The following is a 17,130-nucleotide window of genomic DNA, read 5'->3' on the forward strand; positions in this document are numbered from 1 at the left end:
GGCTGTAAGGATAACAAATTGCATTATTTTTTGAAAACCTAATGAGCCTTTTTTGATTACCGAGGAGCAAAATCAGGGTCAAAAGTTTCGTACTTGAAAAAAATAATTTAAAATATAAAGTTTATGTGTAGGGCATCTGAGTCTAAAAACGATATAATCACTTGTTAACAAACCCTGGCTGCAGTTCTGTTAGATACTCATCTGGACTGTGGAACCATTGGCACACTTGTCTGTATGTTAGAAACTGACATTTGGGCCTTGTTTTTTTTTTTTATGTTTTATTATTCTGTTTTTTAATGTTTTAGTGTTTTTTTTGTAATGTTTTGTATTATGTGTTTATATGTTTAATGGATCTTAAGGTCTGCAATAAAGATTGATGATGATGATGATGATGATAAAGTTCCAAGTTTTAATGTACAGTTTCAATGGTTTATTTTAAGATTCAAATCCCTTTTTTTTCCCAGATTAAAATCATGTTTTTTCGGTTTCAGACTTTTGATCCTTTTTTAAAGGGGCGTGGCCTCATGACAGACCAATGAGGAGGTTTAGGGCGTTCCCCTGTCACGTTGCCTTCAGGGAACGAAATCAGTTCGAAACTAATTAAACTAAACAATTGTATTTAAATCTGAAAATATATGAAAGTAAAACATTTTTATTAAATCAAAATAATTATAAGTGGATCAAAATTATATTATATTCCACCAGAAAAACTGTCCTTTTTTTTATACACTGATGTGTTCTTCAAACTTTTACTTTTTCAAAGTTCTAATTTTCAAGTACAAAACTTTTGACCCTGGTTTAGCTGTGCTGTGTTTTACATCTCACTGGCCACTTGATTAGGTACACCCAGGAGCCAGCCTCTACTTGTGCAATAGGAACACCAATCAGCGCGTGGCATACATTGTCGTGGTCATGACGTAAAGTATTCAGTACTGTACGTACACAACACTTCCACAACATCATGTTATGTCCAAGCATACTTGCCAACCTTGAGCCCTCCGAATTCGGAAAATGGGAGTGTAGGGGTTTGGTGTTAGCAGGGGTTTATATTGTAGCGTCCCGGAAGAGTTAGTGTTGCAAGGGGTTCTGGGTATTTGTTCTGTTGTGTTAACGGTGAGGATGTTCTCCCGAAATGTGTTTGGGGAACATATGGTGTGGGTTCACAGTGTGGCACATATTTGTAACAGTGTTAAAGTTGTTTATATGGCCACTTTCAGTGTGACCTGTATGGCTGTTGACCAAGTATGCGTTGCATTCACTTGTATGTGTAAAAGCCGCACATATCATGTGACTGGGCCGGCACGCTGTTTGTATGGAAAAAAAGCGGACGTGACGTCAGGTTGTAGAGGACGTTAAAGGCAGTGCTTTTGAGGCACGCCCCCAATATTGTTGTCCGGGTGGAAATCGGGAGAATGGTTGCCCCGGAAGATTTCGGGAGGGACACTGTCTCCCGGGAAAATCTGGAGGGTTGGAAAGTATGTGTCCAAGCATCTTCCTGTTGAAAAATGTTGATTTGACATGTGAGACATCGCCCTCTACTGGATTCTTAGTTGCAGCACTCTGTGGATATCTCCATCAAACCCTTTTTCAATGAAGTTAACTTTAAATGTAACAAGTTATTTACAATTTAAAGCAAAAAATGCAAATATGCAGTTAGGTTCACAGGCATCAGGTGACCTCAAATGAATGCCACAGGTTGTTTTCTATTTATTTAAATCACCGAAGATCGAAGAACAGGTGTGGATGTTGTCAGCCTCTATTTAGATCAGGGGTCTCAAACATGCGGCGCGCACCTTGATGTGAAAATTTGATGTTGGTGCGGCCAGCGAGTTTTATATAAATGGCGCTTTACAGCGTCATACTTGTATACTCTCAAATTTTATGGGAGACTCACAAATTTCAGTGCCCCTACAGGGGTAATTATTCTCTCGAATTTCCCCCAAATAACTGTATTAAGGGGGCACTGTGGAGGCATTGCCTTTAACGTCCTCTCCATCCTGTACCAAAAGCGTGCCAGCTCAACCACATGTTGTATTTGTCATTTGTATGCGCAGTAAGCGACTGCAAGACATAGTTGATCAACAGCCATACAGGTCACACTGAGAGTAGCCGTATAAACAACTTTAACACTGTTACAAATATGTGCCACACTGTGAACCCACACCAAGAATGACAAAACACATTTTGGGAGAACATCCGCACCGTCACACAACATAAACACAACAGAACAAATACCAAGGATTCCAAGTAGCCCTAACTCTTCCAGGCTACAATATACACACCCGCAACCCCCAACCCCGCCCCCTATTGAAGCCTGGAAGAGTTAGGGCTGCATTGGATTCTGGGTATTTGTTCTGTTGTGCTTATGTTGTTACGGTGCGGATGTTCTCCCAAAATGTGTTTGTCAATCTTGTTTGGTGTGGGTTCACAGTGTGGCACATATTTGTATCAGTGTTCAAGTTGTTCATACGGCCACCCTCAGTGTGACCTGTATGGCTGTTGACCAAGTATGCCTTGCAGTCACCTCTGTGAGTCTGCAGAGGCCTCATACAATATGTGACTGGGTCGGCACACTGTTTGTAAGGTGGAAAAGCGGACGAGACGGCAGGTTGTAGAGGACGCTAAAAACAGTGCCATCACGGCCCGCCCTTAATATTATTGTCCGGGTGAAAACCGGAAGAATGCTTGAGGTGTCGGGAGGGGCACTGATATTCGGGTGTTCCCCGGAAAGATTGCGAGAATTGGCAAGTAAGTTGCTAGGGGCGGGTAAGCCATTCAAAGAAGGTGGATTCATTAAAAAGTGCATGTTAGATTTTTTTAAGAAATCTTTTCTTGCGGCCCAGCCTCACCCAATTTCTGCATCCAGTGGCCCCCAAGTAAATTGAGTTTGAGACCCCTGATTTAGAGTCATGTTGCACCACGTTGTGGTTTGGTTTTTCAAGCGTGATTTAGATAAAGAGGAAAACGTGCATCTGATGTTCCTTTTCATTGTCCTCCGTCAGATCGAGCAGTGTTGCTCCACCCTCGAATCCCGCCTGCAGGGCGTCGGCGAGGTCCAGTCGCACGTGCGGGACATCTTCTCGCGACTGGCCGACCTCGACGACGAGCTGGACTCGCTGGGCCCGGTCGGGCGCGTCGCCGACTCGCTGGCCTCGCAGGCGGACACACTCGGCGGCTTCCTGTCGCGTCTGGCCGATCTCAGGACAGAGCTGGAAGCGCACGCGTCCGATTGCACCGCCATGCTTCGGCGGGAGGGCTCCTCCCCCGACCTGCTGGCTCTTCGGCGGGAGACGGAGGCTCTGAGTCGGCAGGCAGGGAAGGTGAGAGGAAGATGATGATAATCTATACATTTAACATTTTTTGATTTTCCGGGTTGTGCCACAAACGCTTGTTGCTAGGCAGAATTTGCGCAGCACAATAATTTGTGGTGCAAAGACCAATGACTAGACATATTTATTATAAATAACTATGTAAGGATTTTGAATCACTGCTGTAGGGCTGGGCGACATGTCTACAAATGGGTTTTACATCAGTCCATATCGATAATTACTGATTTTTGTTGGACCTATTGAAAATAAAGACCAGGTGAAAAATATATTAAATGTATTTTTTTTCATTTCACTACGCCATACCCACTACGCGGTATGGCGTAGTGGGTAGAGCGGCCGTGCCAGAAACCTGAGGGTTGCAGGTTCGCTTCCCACCTATTGACATCCAAATCTCTGCCGTTGTGTCCTTGGGCAGGACACTTCACCCTTTTCCCCCGGTGCCGCTCACACTGGTGAATGAATGATGAATGAATGATTGGTGGTGGTCGGAGGGGCCGTAGGCGCAAACATGCAGCCACGCTTCCGTCAGTCTACCCCAGGGCAGCTGTGGCTACTGATGTAGCTTACCACCACCAAGTGTGAATGAATGATGGGTTCCCACTTCTCTGTGAGCGCTTTGAGTATCTAACAATAGAAACGCGCGATATAAATCTAATCCATTATTATTATTATTATATGATTATAATCCCCTTATTTATCTAGGCAGAAAGGAAAGGAAATGTCAACTCCAGCATGCAAAACACCCAAACAATCAATATAGACACAATTCTAAACATTACCGTATTTTTCAGAGTATAAGTCGCTCCTGAGTATAAGTCGAACCTGCCGAAAATGCATAATAAAGAAGACAAAAAACATATATAAGTCGCACTGCAGTATAAGTCGCATTTTTGGGGGAAATTCTTTTGATAAAATCTAACACCAAGAATAGACATTTGAAAGGCAATTTAAAATAAATAAAGAATAATGAACAACAGGCTGAATAAGTGTACGTTATAAGAGGCATAAATAACCAACTGAGAAGGTGCCTGGTATGTTAACCTAACATATTATGGTAAGAGTCATTCAAATAACTATAACATATAGAACATGCTATACGTTTACCAAACAATCTGTCACTCCTAATTGCTAAATCCCATGAAATCTTATACGTCTAGTCTCTTACGTGGATGAGCTAAATAATATTATTTGATATTTTACGGTAATTTGTTAATAATAATTCTTGGGATGCAATTCAGTATTCCTCTTCCTCCAAACACGACGAGTTGAGTTTATACCAAAATGGACACATGGATGATACAGCAAAGGATTGGGAGAATGTCATCTGGTCAGATGAAACCAAAATAGAACTTTTTGGTATAAACTCAACTTGTCGTGTTTGGAGGAAGAAGAATACTGAGTTGCATCCCAAGAACACCAAACCTACTGTGAAGCATGGGGGTGGAAACATCATGCTTTGGTGCTGGTTTTCTGCTAAGGGGACAGGACGATTGATCCGTGTTAAGGAAAGAATGAATGGAGCCATGTATCGTGAGATTTTGAGCCAAAATCTCCTTCCATCAGTGAGAGCTTTGAATGGTTGACCAAATACTTATTTTCCACCATCCATAATTTACAAATAAATGCTTTAAAATTCTTACAATGTGAATTCCTGGATTTTTTTTTCACATTCTGTCTCACAGTTGAAGTGTACCTATGATGAAAATTACAGACCTCTGTCATCATTTTAAGTGAGAGAACTTGCACAATCGGTGGCTGACTAAATACTTTTTTGCCCCACTATATATATATAGTTTTTTTCCCCAGCCCCACGCTGCTCTGTATTATATATAAAATACAAACTTGAAGTGACGCTGAATAAAGATGCTGATCCATTCAACTGAAAATCTGTCATCTGTGTTACGGTTACCTCTCCAGCTGAGCGAGCGCGGCCAGGCCAGGCTGGTGCAGATCGAGGACGCCGCAGAGAGGGTGTCGGACTTCTACAGGCTGGTGGGCGAGCTGCAAGGCCTGCTGGGAGCAGCCGAAGGTGGGCTGGCCGCGCAGGGCGTGGTGGGCTCGGAGGTGGACGTCATCAAACAGCAGCTGCAGGAGTTCAAGGTGCGTCGCTTTCCCAACTTCTTTATTTCCGAGCACACTCGCCACACACGCGTACCATTTAAACCATCACATCCTCCAGAAAAAGACCAGTTCATAAATCAGACTTTTCAGCTCGTTCGCCTCCGATTCCAAACAGCAAATGAAATGTTTTTGCCTTCCTTCCCTCTCGTGTGGCTGCTGCCACATTCCTGTGCCTGCACACATATTTGACATTTGCAGTAAAAGTAGCTGAAACCTCAAATCATATGTGTCCAAAGCAATAAATATATAATTAAAAACGGTCAATATACAAACCCTGTTTCCATATGAATTGGGAAATTGTGTTTGATGTAAATATAAACGGAATACATTGATTTGCAAATTCTTTTCAACCCATATTCAATTGAATGCACTACAAAGACAACATATTTGATGTTCAAACTCATAAACTTTTATTTTTCTTTGCAAATAATAATTAACATAGAATTTCATGGCTTTAACACGTTCCAAAGTAATTGAGAAAGGGCATGTTCACCACTGTGTTACATCACCTTTTCTTTTAACAACACTCAATAAACGTTTGGGAAGTGAGGAAACTAATTGTTGAAGCTTTGAAAGTGGAATTCTTTCCCATTCTTGTTTTATGTAGAGCATCAGTCGTTCAACAGTCGTATTTTACGCTTCATAATGCGACACACATTTTCGATGGGAGACAGGTCTGGACTGCAGGCGGGCCAGGAAAGTACCCGCACTCTTTTTTTTTTTTACGAAGCCATGGTGTTGTAACGTGCTGAATGTGGCTTGGCATTGTCTTGCTGAAATAAGCAGGGGTGTCCATGAAAAAGACAGAGCTTCGATGGCAGCATATGTTGTTCCAAAACCTGTATGTACCTTTCAGCATTAATGGTGCCTTCACAGATGTGTAAGTTACCCATGCCTTGGGCATTATTGCACCCCCATACCATCACAGATGCTGGCTTTTGAACTTTGCGTCGATCACAGTCTGGATGGTTCACTTCCCCTTTGGTCCGGATGACAGGATGTCGAATATTTCCAAAAACAATTTGAAGTGTAGACTCGTCAGACCATAGAACACTTTTCCACTTTGCATCAGTCAATCTTAGATGATCTCGGGCCCAGAGAAGCCGGTGGCTTTTCTGGATGTTGTTGATAAATGGCTTTCGCTTTGCATAGTAGAGCTTTAACTTGCACTTACAGATGTAGCAACAAACTGTATTTAGTGACAGTGGTTTTCTGAAGTGTTCTTGAGCCCATGTGGTGATATCCTTTAGAAATTGATGTCGGTTTTTGATACAGTGCTGTCCGAGGGATCGAAGGTCACTGTCATTCAACCTTTTGAGGATATTATGGACAGCAGATGTTTAAATCCTTAAATTTCTTGCAATTGCACTTTGAGAAACGTTGTTCTTAAACGGTTTGACTATTTGCTCACGCAGTTGTGGACAAAGGGGTGTACCTCGCCCCATCCTTTCTTGTGAAAGACTGAGCATTTTTGGGAAGCTTTTTTATACCCAATCATGGCACCCACCTGTTCCCAATTAGCCTGCACATCTGTGGGATGTTCCAAATAAGTGTTTGATGAGCATTCCTCAACTTTATTAGTATTTATTGCCACCTTTCCCAACTTCTTTGTCACGTGTTGCTGGCATCAAATTTTAAAATTGATGATCATTTTGACCATCAAATATGTTGTCTTTGTAGCATATTCAACTGAATATGGGTTGAAAAGGATTTGCAAATCATTGTATTCCGTTTATATTTACATCTAACACAATTTCCCCAACTCATATGGAAACAGGGTTTGTATATTGATGTTTGCTCTGGTTTACAAGACATTCCCACTACAGGCCATTTCCCCTTTTTATGCCAATATGTGTTGTTTTATGTCAGTCTAAATTGTAAAATTTATATTTTTTTCAAATCAAACCCATCCATCCATCCATTTTTCGACCGCTTTTCCCTTTTGAGGTTGCGGGGAGTGCTGGTGCCTATCTCAGCTGCATTCGGGTGGAAGGCGGGGTACACCCTGGACAAGTTTCCATCTCATCACAAATCCAACCCTTTCGTCGTAAATCTGATTGAACTGCAGTCTGGGCGCTCAGGTCGCATTCCTCCGACCATTACGTCATTGAAGATGAGAAACATCACAGTACATAGATTTGGATGGATGAGTGTGAAGCTGCTGGGATGAGAATCAGCACCTCCAAATTTGAGGTTATGGTTCTTAGTCGGAAAAGGGTGGACTGCGCCCCTCGGGACGGGAATGAAGTTCTGCCTCAAGTGGAATAGTTCAAGTATCTCTGGGTTTTGTTCACGAGTGAGGGAAGAATAGAAAGCGAGATTGGTGCACCGTCTGTTGTGGTGAGGCACAGAAGGCTATCAATTTACTGGTTAGTCTATGTTCCTCCGTGAGTTTTGGGTAATGACCAAAAGGATGAGGTTGTGAATACAAGCGGCAGAAGTGAGTTTTCGCCGCAGGATTTCTGAGATCACCTTTTAGAGAGAGGGGGATGAGCTCGGTCATCCGGGAGAGACTCAGAGTAGAGCCGCTGCTCCTTCATGTGGAGAGGAGACAGCTGAGATGGCTCAGCTATCAACTACGGACGCCTCCCTGGTGAGGTGTTTTGGGCATGGCCAGCTGGGAGGAGGCCTCGGGGCAGACCCAGGAGACGTAGGAGGGACTATGTCTCACACCTGGCCTGGGAACGCCTCGGTATCCCCCCTGTGGAACTAGAGGAGGTGGCCAGGGACAGGGAAGTCTGGGCATCTCTGCTTAGACTGCTGCCCCTGTGACCTGGACTTGGATAAGCGGTGGTAAATGGATGGATGGATGGATGGATGGATGGATGAATGGATGGATGGATGGATGGATGGTCCACAAGTATTTGCACACACTGCAATTTTGCAAGTTCTCCCACTTAAAAATTAGGGAGAAGTCTGAAATGTTCACCATTGATGTGTTTCTACTGTTAGAGACATAATCCGGAAATCACATTGTATGATTTTTTTTTTAAATGACTTATTTGTATGTTACTGGTAGGGCTGAGCGATATATCGATATATACTTTATATCGCGGGTTTGTCTCTGTGCGATATAGAACATGACTATATCGTAATATTGGAGTATACGTTCTCACGCAGGACTTTTAGCTGTGGGCGTACACTTCAGGCTCTCCTCGCTCTTTCCTGTGTCTCCTCACAGACAAGCAGGCGCACATTCTTACATACGTCACAAACTGTCACGTCATACGTCACATACACGCCCTTGCCCAGCAGAGAAGTAGCGGCGTGGCTAACGTTAGCTGCTAAAGTAGCCGTACGAGAGAAAGAAGCTGCGGATCTGGTAACAAATGAAGGAAGACTTAATTCCCAATAAAAACAGCAGGGTTTCCATCGTCTGGCGGTGGTTCGGCTTCAAGTGGGAATATGTCGAACAGACAACCGTAATTTGTCAAGTGTGGGGGGAAAAAGCGTTGCTATAAAAAGTAGCATTACTGCTAATATGTAGCATAATTTGTAAAGTCACTCACTACAGAATGAAGAGAATTTCATAACCTTAGTAACATACCACATACCATATCGCAATATGGCTTAAAGTTATCGCGATATTAAAAAAAGGCAATATCGCCCAGCCCTAGTTACTGGGTTTCATACGGAATAAACACACACACACACATATATATATATATATATATATATATATATATATATATATATATATATGTATATATATATAATGATTAATAATTATTACGAATGTTTAAGAATATGTGAAAATTTTACTCCTTGTCTTGTATTCATTATTTCATTATATATATATATATATATATATATATATATATATATATATATATATATATATATATATATATATATATAATTATGTCTATTGTGAGCGAACTGTGGTGCTGAATTTCCCCCAGGGATCAGTAAAGTACTTTCTATTCTATTCTATTCACTTCCGTGACGACCTCCTTAAAGTTTAAATAAGAAATATCAAGCAGCTAAAATGCCCCCAACATGGTTAAGTGTGAAGAGAGGGATTTGCATTTTCCCATCATCTCTTGCAATGGATTATGCGGATTGGACATTTTTTTTTTGTATAATATCCAAAAACTATAATGAGGAGGTTGTGTTATGTGTGACCGTGTTTGTTGAATTTTTAGGCTGGTAGAATTTTTTTTTTTTCTGCATCATGACTAGAGAAGGTTGTTTGGATTGGGTCATATAAGTATATGCTGTTCAATGAGTCAAATGGATTTTACAATTAGTGGTCACTGACTTGAATTACTTACCTTGGCCACCAGATGGCGAAAAAATGGCAGCTATTAAGAACATTGGCTAGTTGTATGTTTTGGAAACACATCTAAATTGCTTATTGGTCTTGTGCTGTCTCACGGGCCAAATTGAAGACGCCTGCCCGTGGGCCAAAATTTGGACACCCCTGCCTTACAAGGTAGTAAAGATTATATATTGTTATTCACAAGTGTCCCCCTCGTGATGCTTTGTGCGTAGTTGTGTAAGAGGTGTTGTACTGCACAACACGGAGTTGCTGCCTTTTGGATTTTACGGCCTTCACTGCCGCCGAGCTCACGCTGCCCCTTTCAGTCGGGCACATTTCTCTGGCCCTGGCGGCCCCTCCCAGGAGACGACATGGTGACGTCCGTGTGGAGGAAGGTTCGGCCTTTATCGGCGTGATGGATGGCCCGTGTGAGTCCAACAGTTTCAGTGCTTCTGAAACCATCCGGCGTGCTTTTCTTTCTGGCGTGTGAGCGCCTCCACATGCGTGGGAGGATGGAAGAACACTGGTGTACTTTCCTTTCAGCTTTGTCCTTCTCCCAACCTCCTACATCATCTTCACTCTATCCTCTTCCTCACTAAAGAGCGGCTCCACGACATTTCGACGTGACACATGCAGACGCCTCAAATGATTTCTTGCATACGGACTAGCAATTATAACCTGCCGAAATATAGACGGTTAAAATGTTACATACTCAGTTCTCATGTATATTTACTAGGATTTTGTACAAAATCCCACCGTTTTAGGGTGACCTAAAAGCGAATATGGCATGTATCTGGCAGAATAAATTAATTGGTTCTTAAAGGGGAACATTATCACCAGACCTATGCAAGCGTCAATATATACCTTGATATTGCAGAAAAAAGACCATGTATTTTTTTAACCGATTTCCAAACTCTAAATGGATGAATTTTGGCAAATTAAACGCCTTTCTGTTTATCGGTCTCGTAGCAATGACGTCAGAACGTGACGTCACCGAGGTAACACAACCGCCATTTTCATTTTCAACACATTACAAACACCGGGACTCAGCTCTGTTATTTTCCATTTTTTCGACTATTTTTTGGAACTTTGGAGACATCATGCCTCGTCGGTTTGTTGTCGGAGGGTGTAACAACACTAACGGAGGGATTCAAGTTGCACCACTGGCAAGAAATCTGCCGCCAGACCCCCATTGAATGTGCCAGAATGTCTGCACATTTTACCGGCGATGCTAAGACAGACATGGCACAGAGATGTATGGATAACCTGCAGATACATTTGCAACGATTAAGTCAACTAAATCACAAAGGTGAGTTTTGTTGATGTTGTTGACTTATGTGCTAATCAGACATATTTGGTCGCAGCATGACTGCCAGCTAATCGATGCTAACATGCTACGCTAATCGATGCTAACATGCTATTTACGCTAGCTGTATGTACATTTGAAACTAGATACCCACATTTAATGCAAAACAAACACTTACCAATCGACGTATTTAAGTTGCTCCAGTGTCACAAGATGCGAAAGTCCTGATCGTTTGGTCCGCACATTTTACCGGCGATGCTAATAAGGCAGCCATGCTATGGGCCTCTTCATTAGGTACACCCATGCTATGGCCGAATAGCGTCAATAGCTATTCGCTCAATAGCTTCAGTTTGTTCTTCAATTTCGTTTTCGCTATCTGCCTCCATACTCCGACCATCTGTTTCAATAGGGACGGCGTGGCGCAGTGGGAGAGTGGCCGTGCGCAACCCGAGGGTCACTGGTTCAAATCCCACCTTGTACCAACCTCGTCACGTCCGTTGTGTCCTGAGCAAGACACTTCACCCTTGCTCCTGATGGGTGCTGGTTGGCGCCTTGCATGGCAGCTCCCTCCATCAGTGCGTGAATGTGTGTGTGAATGGGTAAATGTGGAAGTAGTGTCAAAGCGCTTTGAGTACCTTGAAGGTAGAAAAGCGCTATACAAGTACAACCCATTTATTTATTTATTTATAATACATGCGTAATCTGTTCAATCGCTTAAACCGCTGAAATCTGAGTCTGAATCCGAGCTAATGTCGCTATATCTTGCTGTGCTAACCGCCATGTTGTTTGTATTGGCAGCCCTGTATGACGTCACAGGGAAATGGACAGTCGCATCGCAAATAGCGAAAATCAAGAACTTTAAAGCTTTTTTAAGGGATATTCCGGGAGGTGTAAAATTTTGAAAAAAACTTTGAAAAATAAAAAAAAGCCACTCGGAACTGATTTTTATTGTTTTCAACCCTTTTGAAATTGTGATAATGTTCCCCTTTAAACATGGTTCGCCAACCGAAACATTTGTGTAGTGAAAGAGATTTCTGCATATGAAACAACGTATATTAGGGGTGTAACGGTACGTGTATTTGTATTGAACCGTTACGGTACGGGGGATTCGGTTCGGTTCGGAGGTGTACCGAACGACACGGATATATTAAGTAGCGCACCGCACGTTTTGTAAACAATGCACACCGAGGCACCATGAATTGATTAACGTGGACCCTGACTTAAACAAGTTGAACAACTTATTGGGGTGTTACCATTTAGTGGTCAATTGTACGGAATATGTACTGTACTGTGCAATCTACTAATAAAAGTTTAAATCATTTAAAAAAATTAAAAAACACACGGCATGCTAGCATCGGGCTTTGATAGACTGACCACACCTCCTCTTATCACGTGATATGTCCTCTTTGCGGAGCTGTCCAGGTGGGATTTCTTAAATGCCTCGAATGTCCGGCATTTTAAGTTAGGGTTGCGTGTATTTTCAATGTACGTTCAGGGTTAAGAAAGGGTTAAAAACAACAACAAAAAGTGGTGCGCGCAGCAGCATTGGTGAGGGAGAGAGCGAGAGAGTTATGATAAACGCGCATCCGTCTCCAGATTCTGCTTTTTATCCATAGATTTATCAGATTTTATTTTTTATTATCTACAGCAGGGGTGTCAAAAGTGTGCCCCGGAAGCCATTTGCGGCCCACAGCTAATGTTTTAAAGGCTCACGGCAAATTCTAAAAATACTATTAAAATAAAAAAAACATAACAAAAGTGAAATAAAAAAGCTTAAAGGCTAAATGTAATTTAGAAAAAGTTGCAACATTGACTAAAAAACAAAGCTGTTTTTTTCTTTCAAACTGTCATTGCTCAAAACATAATATTGAATCAAAATCAATGTTATTATGAATTAATGACCCATCCAAGTTACCCATTACTTCACATCAAATATTCCACTAAGAAAAATATTATTGGTGGAAGATTTAGCAAATGTTTTAAAAAAAATAATCAAAACATTAATATTTTGTTGTTTTCTTACTGTACCGAAAATAAACCGAACCGTGACCTCTGAACCGAGGTACGTACCGAACCCAAATTTTTGTGTACCGTTACACCCCTAATGTATACATGATTAATTGCTTCTAACTTTGAAAAAAGTCCCTACTTTATATAAAGAAAATGCACTTTGAAGACACTATGATGTATACATTAGGGGTGTGGGACAAAATCGATTCAAATTTGAATCGCGAGTCTCACATTGTGTGATTCACAATCGATACTCATTTTTTTGGAATCGATTTATTTTTTAAAAATGTTTAATTTGTTTTTTATTTTATTTCAGCATAGCAGTGATTAAAAATCCCTCATTGACATTATCATTAGACATTTATAAAAAATAAAAAAAGAACAATAGTGTCACAGTGGCTTACACTTGCATCGCATCTCATAAGCTTGACATCACACTGTGTCCAATGTTTTCACAAAGATAAAATAAGTCATATTTTTGGTTCGTTTAATAGTTAAAACAAATTTACATTATTGCAATCAGTTGATAAAAATTGTCCTTTACAATTATAAAAGCTTTTTACAAAAGTCTACTACTCTTCTAGTATGTCAGCAGACTGGTGTGGATCCTGCTGAAATCCTATGTATTGAATGAATACAGAATCCTTCTGAATTGGGGAAAAAAAACGTTTTTGATTCGAGAATCGTGTTGAATTGGGAAAAAAAATGATTTTGAATCGAATCGAATTGTGGGACACCCAAAGATTCACAGCCCTGGTATACATGTATACTGCGTATGTTTTAAAGCAGTGGTTCTCAACCTTTTTTCGGTGACGTACAGCCTGTGAACATTTTTTTAATTCAAGTACCCCCTAATCAGAGCAAAGCATTTTTGGTTTAAAAAAAAAGAGATAAAGAAGTAAAATACAGCACTTTGTCATCAGTTTCTGATTTATTAAATTGTATAATAGTGCAAAAAATTGTTCATTTCTAGTGGTCTTTCTTGAACTATTTGGAAAAAAGACATAAAAATAACAAAAAACTTGTTGAAAAATCAACAAGTGTGTAACGGACTCCTGCCGTCGTTCCACGGACCATCAAGGAAAGACATTGCTGAGCAGGTTTGACTCTTGTTTAATTTTTCAAATAACACAAGCTTTGTCTTCGGGTCGGGACGCTTTTCAGCTCCTTCTCTCCTGCTCGCTCCTCGCTCGCTTTTAGCCGGCCGCGTCGCCGCTGTCTGCGGCTCGCTGTCTGTTGCTCTTCGTTTGTCGTTGCAGGCTCTCCAACTCCTTCTGCCATGATCCCTCCTCCTTCTCCCCTTTTATACAGCCAGAGGAGATATGGTAAATGTAAGGGGCGGCATGGCGTAGTGGGTAGAGCGACCGTGCCAGAAACCTGAGGGTTGCAGGTTCGTTTCCCACCTATTGACATCCAAATCGCTGCCGTTGTGTCCTTGGGCAGGACACTTCACCCTTGCCCCCGGTGCCGCTCACACTGGTGAATGAATGATGAATGAATGATCGGTGGTGGTCGGAGGGGCCGTAGGCGCAAACTGGCAGCCACGCTTCCGTCAGTCTACCCCAGGGCAGCTGTGGCTATATATGTAGTTTACCACCACCAGGTGTGAATGAATGATGGGTTCCCACTTCCCTGTGAGCGCTTTGAGTATCTAACAATAGAAAAGCGCGATATAAATCTAATCCATTATTATTATTATTATTATTATGCCGGTGTGCGAACCACGCACCTGATCTCGCTCGAAGCATCGCTCCCGGCACTCTCCGCCTCCTTGCCGCCATCTTGGGCAGGGCTCCAGCGTGCCCCGCACCGGCTCCGTCTTGCCACAAAGTGATTCAATTATAAATAAAGATTTCTACACATAGAAGTAATCATCAACTTAGAGTGCCCTCTTTGGGGATTGTAATAGAGATCCATCTGGATTCTTGAACTTAATCCTAAACATCCATCCATCCATCCATCCATTTTCTACCGCTCATTCCCTTTCGGGGTCGCGGGGGGCGCTGGCGCCTATCTCAGCTACAATCGGGCAGAAGGCGGGGTATACCCTGGACAAGTCGCCACCTCATCGCAGGGCCAACACAGATAGACAGACAACATTCACACTCACATTCACACACTAGGGCCAATTTAGTGTTGCCAATCAACCTATCCCCAGGTGCATGTCTTTGGAAGTGGGAGGAAGCCGGAGTACCCGGAGGGAACCCACGCATTCACGGGGAGAACATGCAAACCCCACACAGAAAGATCCCGAGCCTGGATTTGAACCCAGGACTGCAGGACCTTCGTATTGTGAGGCAGACGCACTAACCCCTCTGCCACCGTGAAGAGAAATATTTAACATCAATATTTATGGAACATGTCTACAAAAGATCTAGCTGTCAACACTGAATATTGCATTGTTGCTTTTCTTTTCACAGTTTATGAACTTACATTCATATTTTGTTGAAGTAATATTCAATGAATAAATTTATGAAGGATTTTTGAATTGTTGCTATTTTTAGAATATTTAAAAAAAAATCTCACTTACCCCTTGGCATATCTACAAGTACCCCCAGCAGGTACGCGTACACCCATTTGAGAACCACTGAGGTAGACGACAGCGTCAGTAAATACGGAGGGGCTCCGTCAGGGTGGGAGGGGGCTATTTTTAGTTAGCCGAGGATGGAAGTTTTTATGTGGAGATATTAAGAATAGCAGCAAAGATGTCCTGCTGGGAAGTTAAAACCTAACTTAAACTGCAGTGTGCATGTAAGCGATCCAGCTCATTTCAAAGCTAAACACTGTCTGGGCCCATCCCCTCCCCCCTCTCCTACCCCTTTCCAAACCAGAGCCATGATGTCATCGTGATGCCTAAAAGAATGGGTGGGAGGGGGGGGGGGGGGGGGGTTAGAGGTGATGTTTCTCCCAACAAAAAGTTTCCCATCGGTCTTTCATTCCTGTTGCATCTGAGGATGCTTCTGATTCCTGCCTGTCTTTTTTGGGCCAGGGCTGGAATCTCAGCTGTCTGCGCACGCACACACACACACACACACACACACACACACACACACACACACACACACACACACACACACACACACACACACACACACACACACACACACACACACACACACACACACACACAAACACACACACACACACGCACACACTAGGGTGCGGCATCAGCACTCCCCCTCCCCCCTGCATGCCGCTGCCTCACTATGCCCTTCCAAGTGCAGCCGACACTCACTGACGAGGTGTGTAGATCAGGGGTGTCCAAAGTGCTGCCCGGGGGCCATTTGCGGCCCACAGGTAATATTTTAACGGCCCCACGGCACATTTTAAAAATACGAAAAAAGTGACACAAAAGAGCAAACGGGTGAAATGTAACAAGAAAATGTTGCAAAGTTTACTGTAATAACACAAAGCTGCCATGCAGGCTGTTTCTTTCTGTAAAAAATAATAATTAATCAAAATCAATGTCATTATGAATTATTGACCTATTCAAGGCTCCAATTATGTCACGTTAAATTTTCCACTTTGAGATATTTTTAATGGAAAATGTTGCATATTTTGTGTTTGCCATATAAAAACTGAGCTGTTTTTTTTTTAAAGAAGGGTCTAAAATGAACAAACAAAAAACATAAACTACAATAAAACTTATAATTGACGGAAAGATCTGAAGTTGATCTCGACATTGTTGTGTTAAAAGTAAACAGTAAAAAAATGTATAATTTATTTTTTAACACTTTAATGAGTAGGACCCTTTTGGATCCCCAATAATTTTAGTGTGATTTGTTTTTAAGTGTCATTGCTCAAAAAATAATAATGAATTAAAATAGTGTTATGAGTTATTGACCTTTTTAATGCTCCAATTATTATATAATCTCAAATATTCCACTTAAAAAGTTGTTGGGTGAATTCAATATTGCATATTTTGTGATTTTTCCATAAAAAAACTTGTTGTGTTTTTGTGACAAAAAGAGCATACAACTTTAAAATCACTATATTGACAGATAGACCTAATGTTGATTTAGAGATTTAAAACTTGAATAATAATAAAAATAATAATACTGAATAATGACACATTTTTTATATTTTTTTGACCAAAACTCTTT

At 41.7% G+C, this 17,130-nt stretch overlaps 1 protein-coding gene across 24 annotated transcripts in view; it reads left to right on the top strand.

Annotated features, from left to right (window-relative positions):
- Positions 1–17,130, top strand: part of macf1a (microtubule actin crosslinking factor 1a) — a 441,796-nt gene that overhangs the window by 310,859 nt on the left and 113,807 nt on the right. For all 24 annotated transcript variants that reach the window (XM_061897243.1, XM_061897250.1, XM_061897255.1 and 21 more), the window contains 2 exons: positions 3,003–3,320; positions 5,247–5,429. In XM_061897243.1, coding sequence (XP_061753227.1) covers positions 3,003–3,320; positions 5,247–5,429 — 501 coding nt within the window. The remainder of the gene's footprint in view (positions 1–3,002; positions 3,321–5,246; positions 5,430–17,130) is intronic.

Source organism: Nerophis ophidion, linkage group LG04, assembly GCF_033978795.1.
Source record: "Nerophis ophidion isolate RoL-2023_Sa linkage group LG04, RoL_Noph_v1.0, whole genome shotgun sequence".
Taxonomy (NCBI): Eukaryota; Metazoa; Chordata; class Actinopteri; order Syngnathiformes; family Syngnathidae; genus Nerophis; species Nerophis ophidion.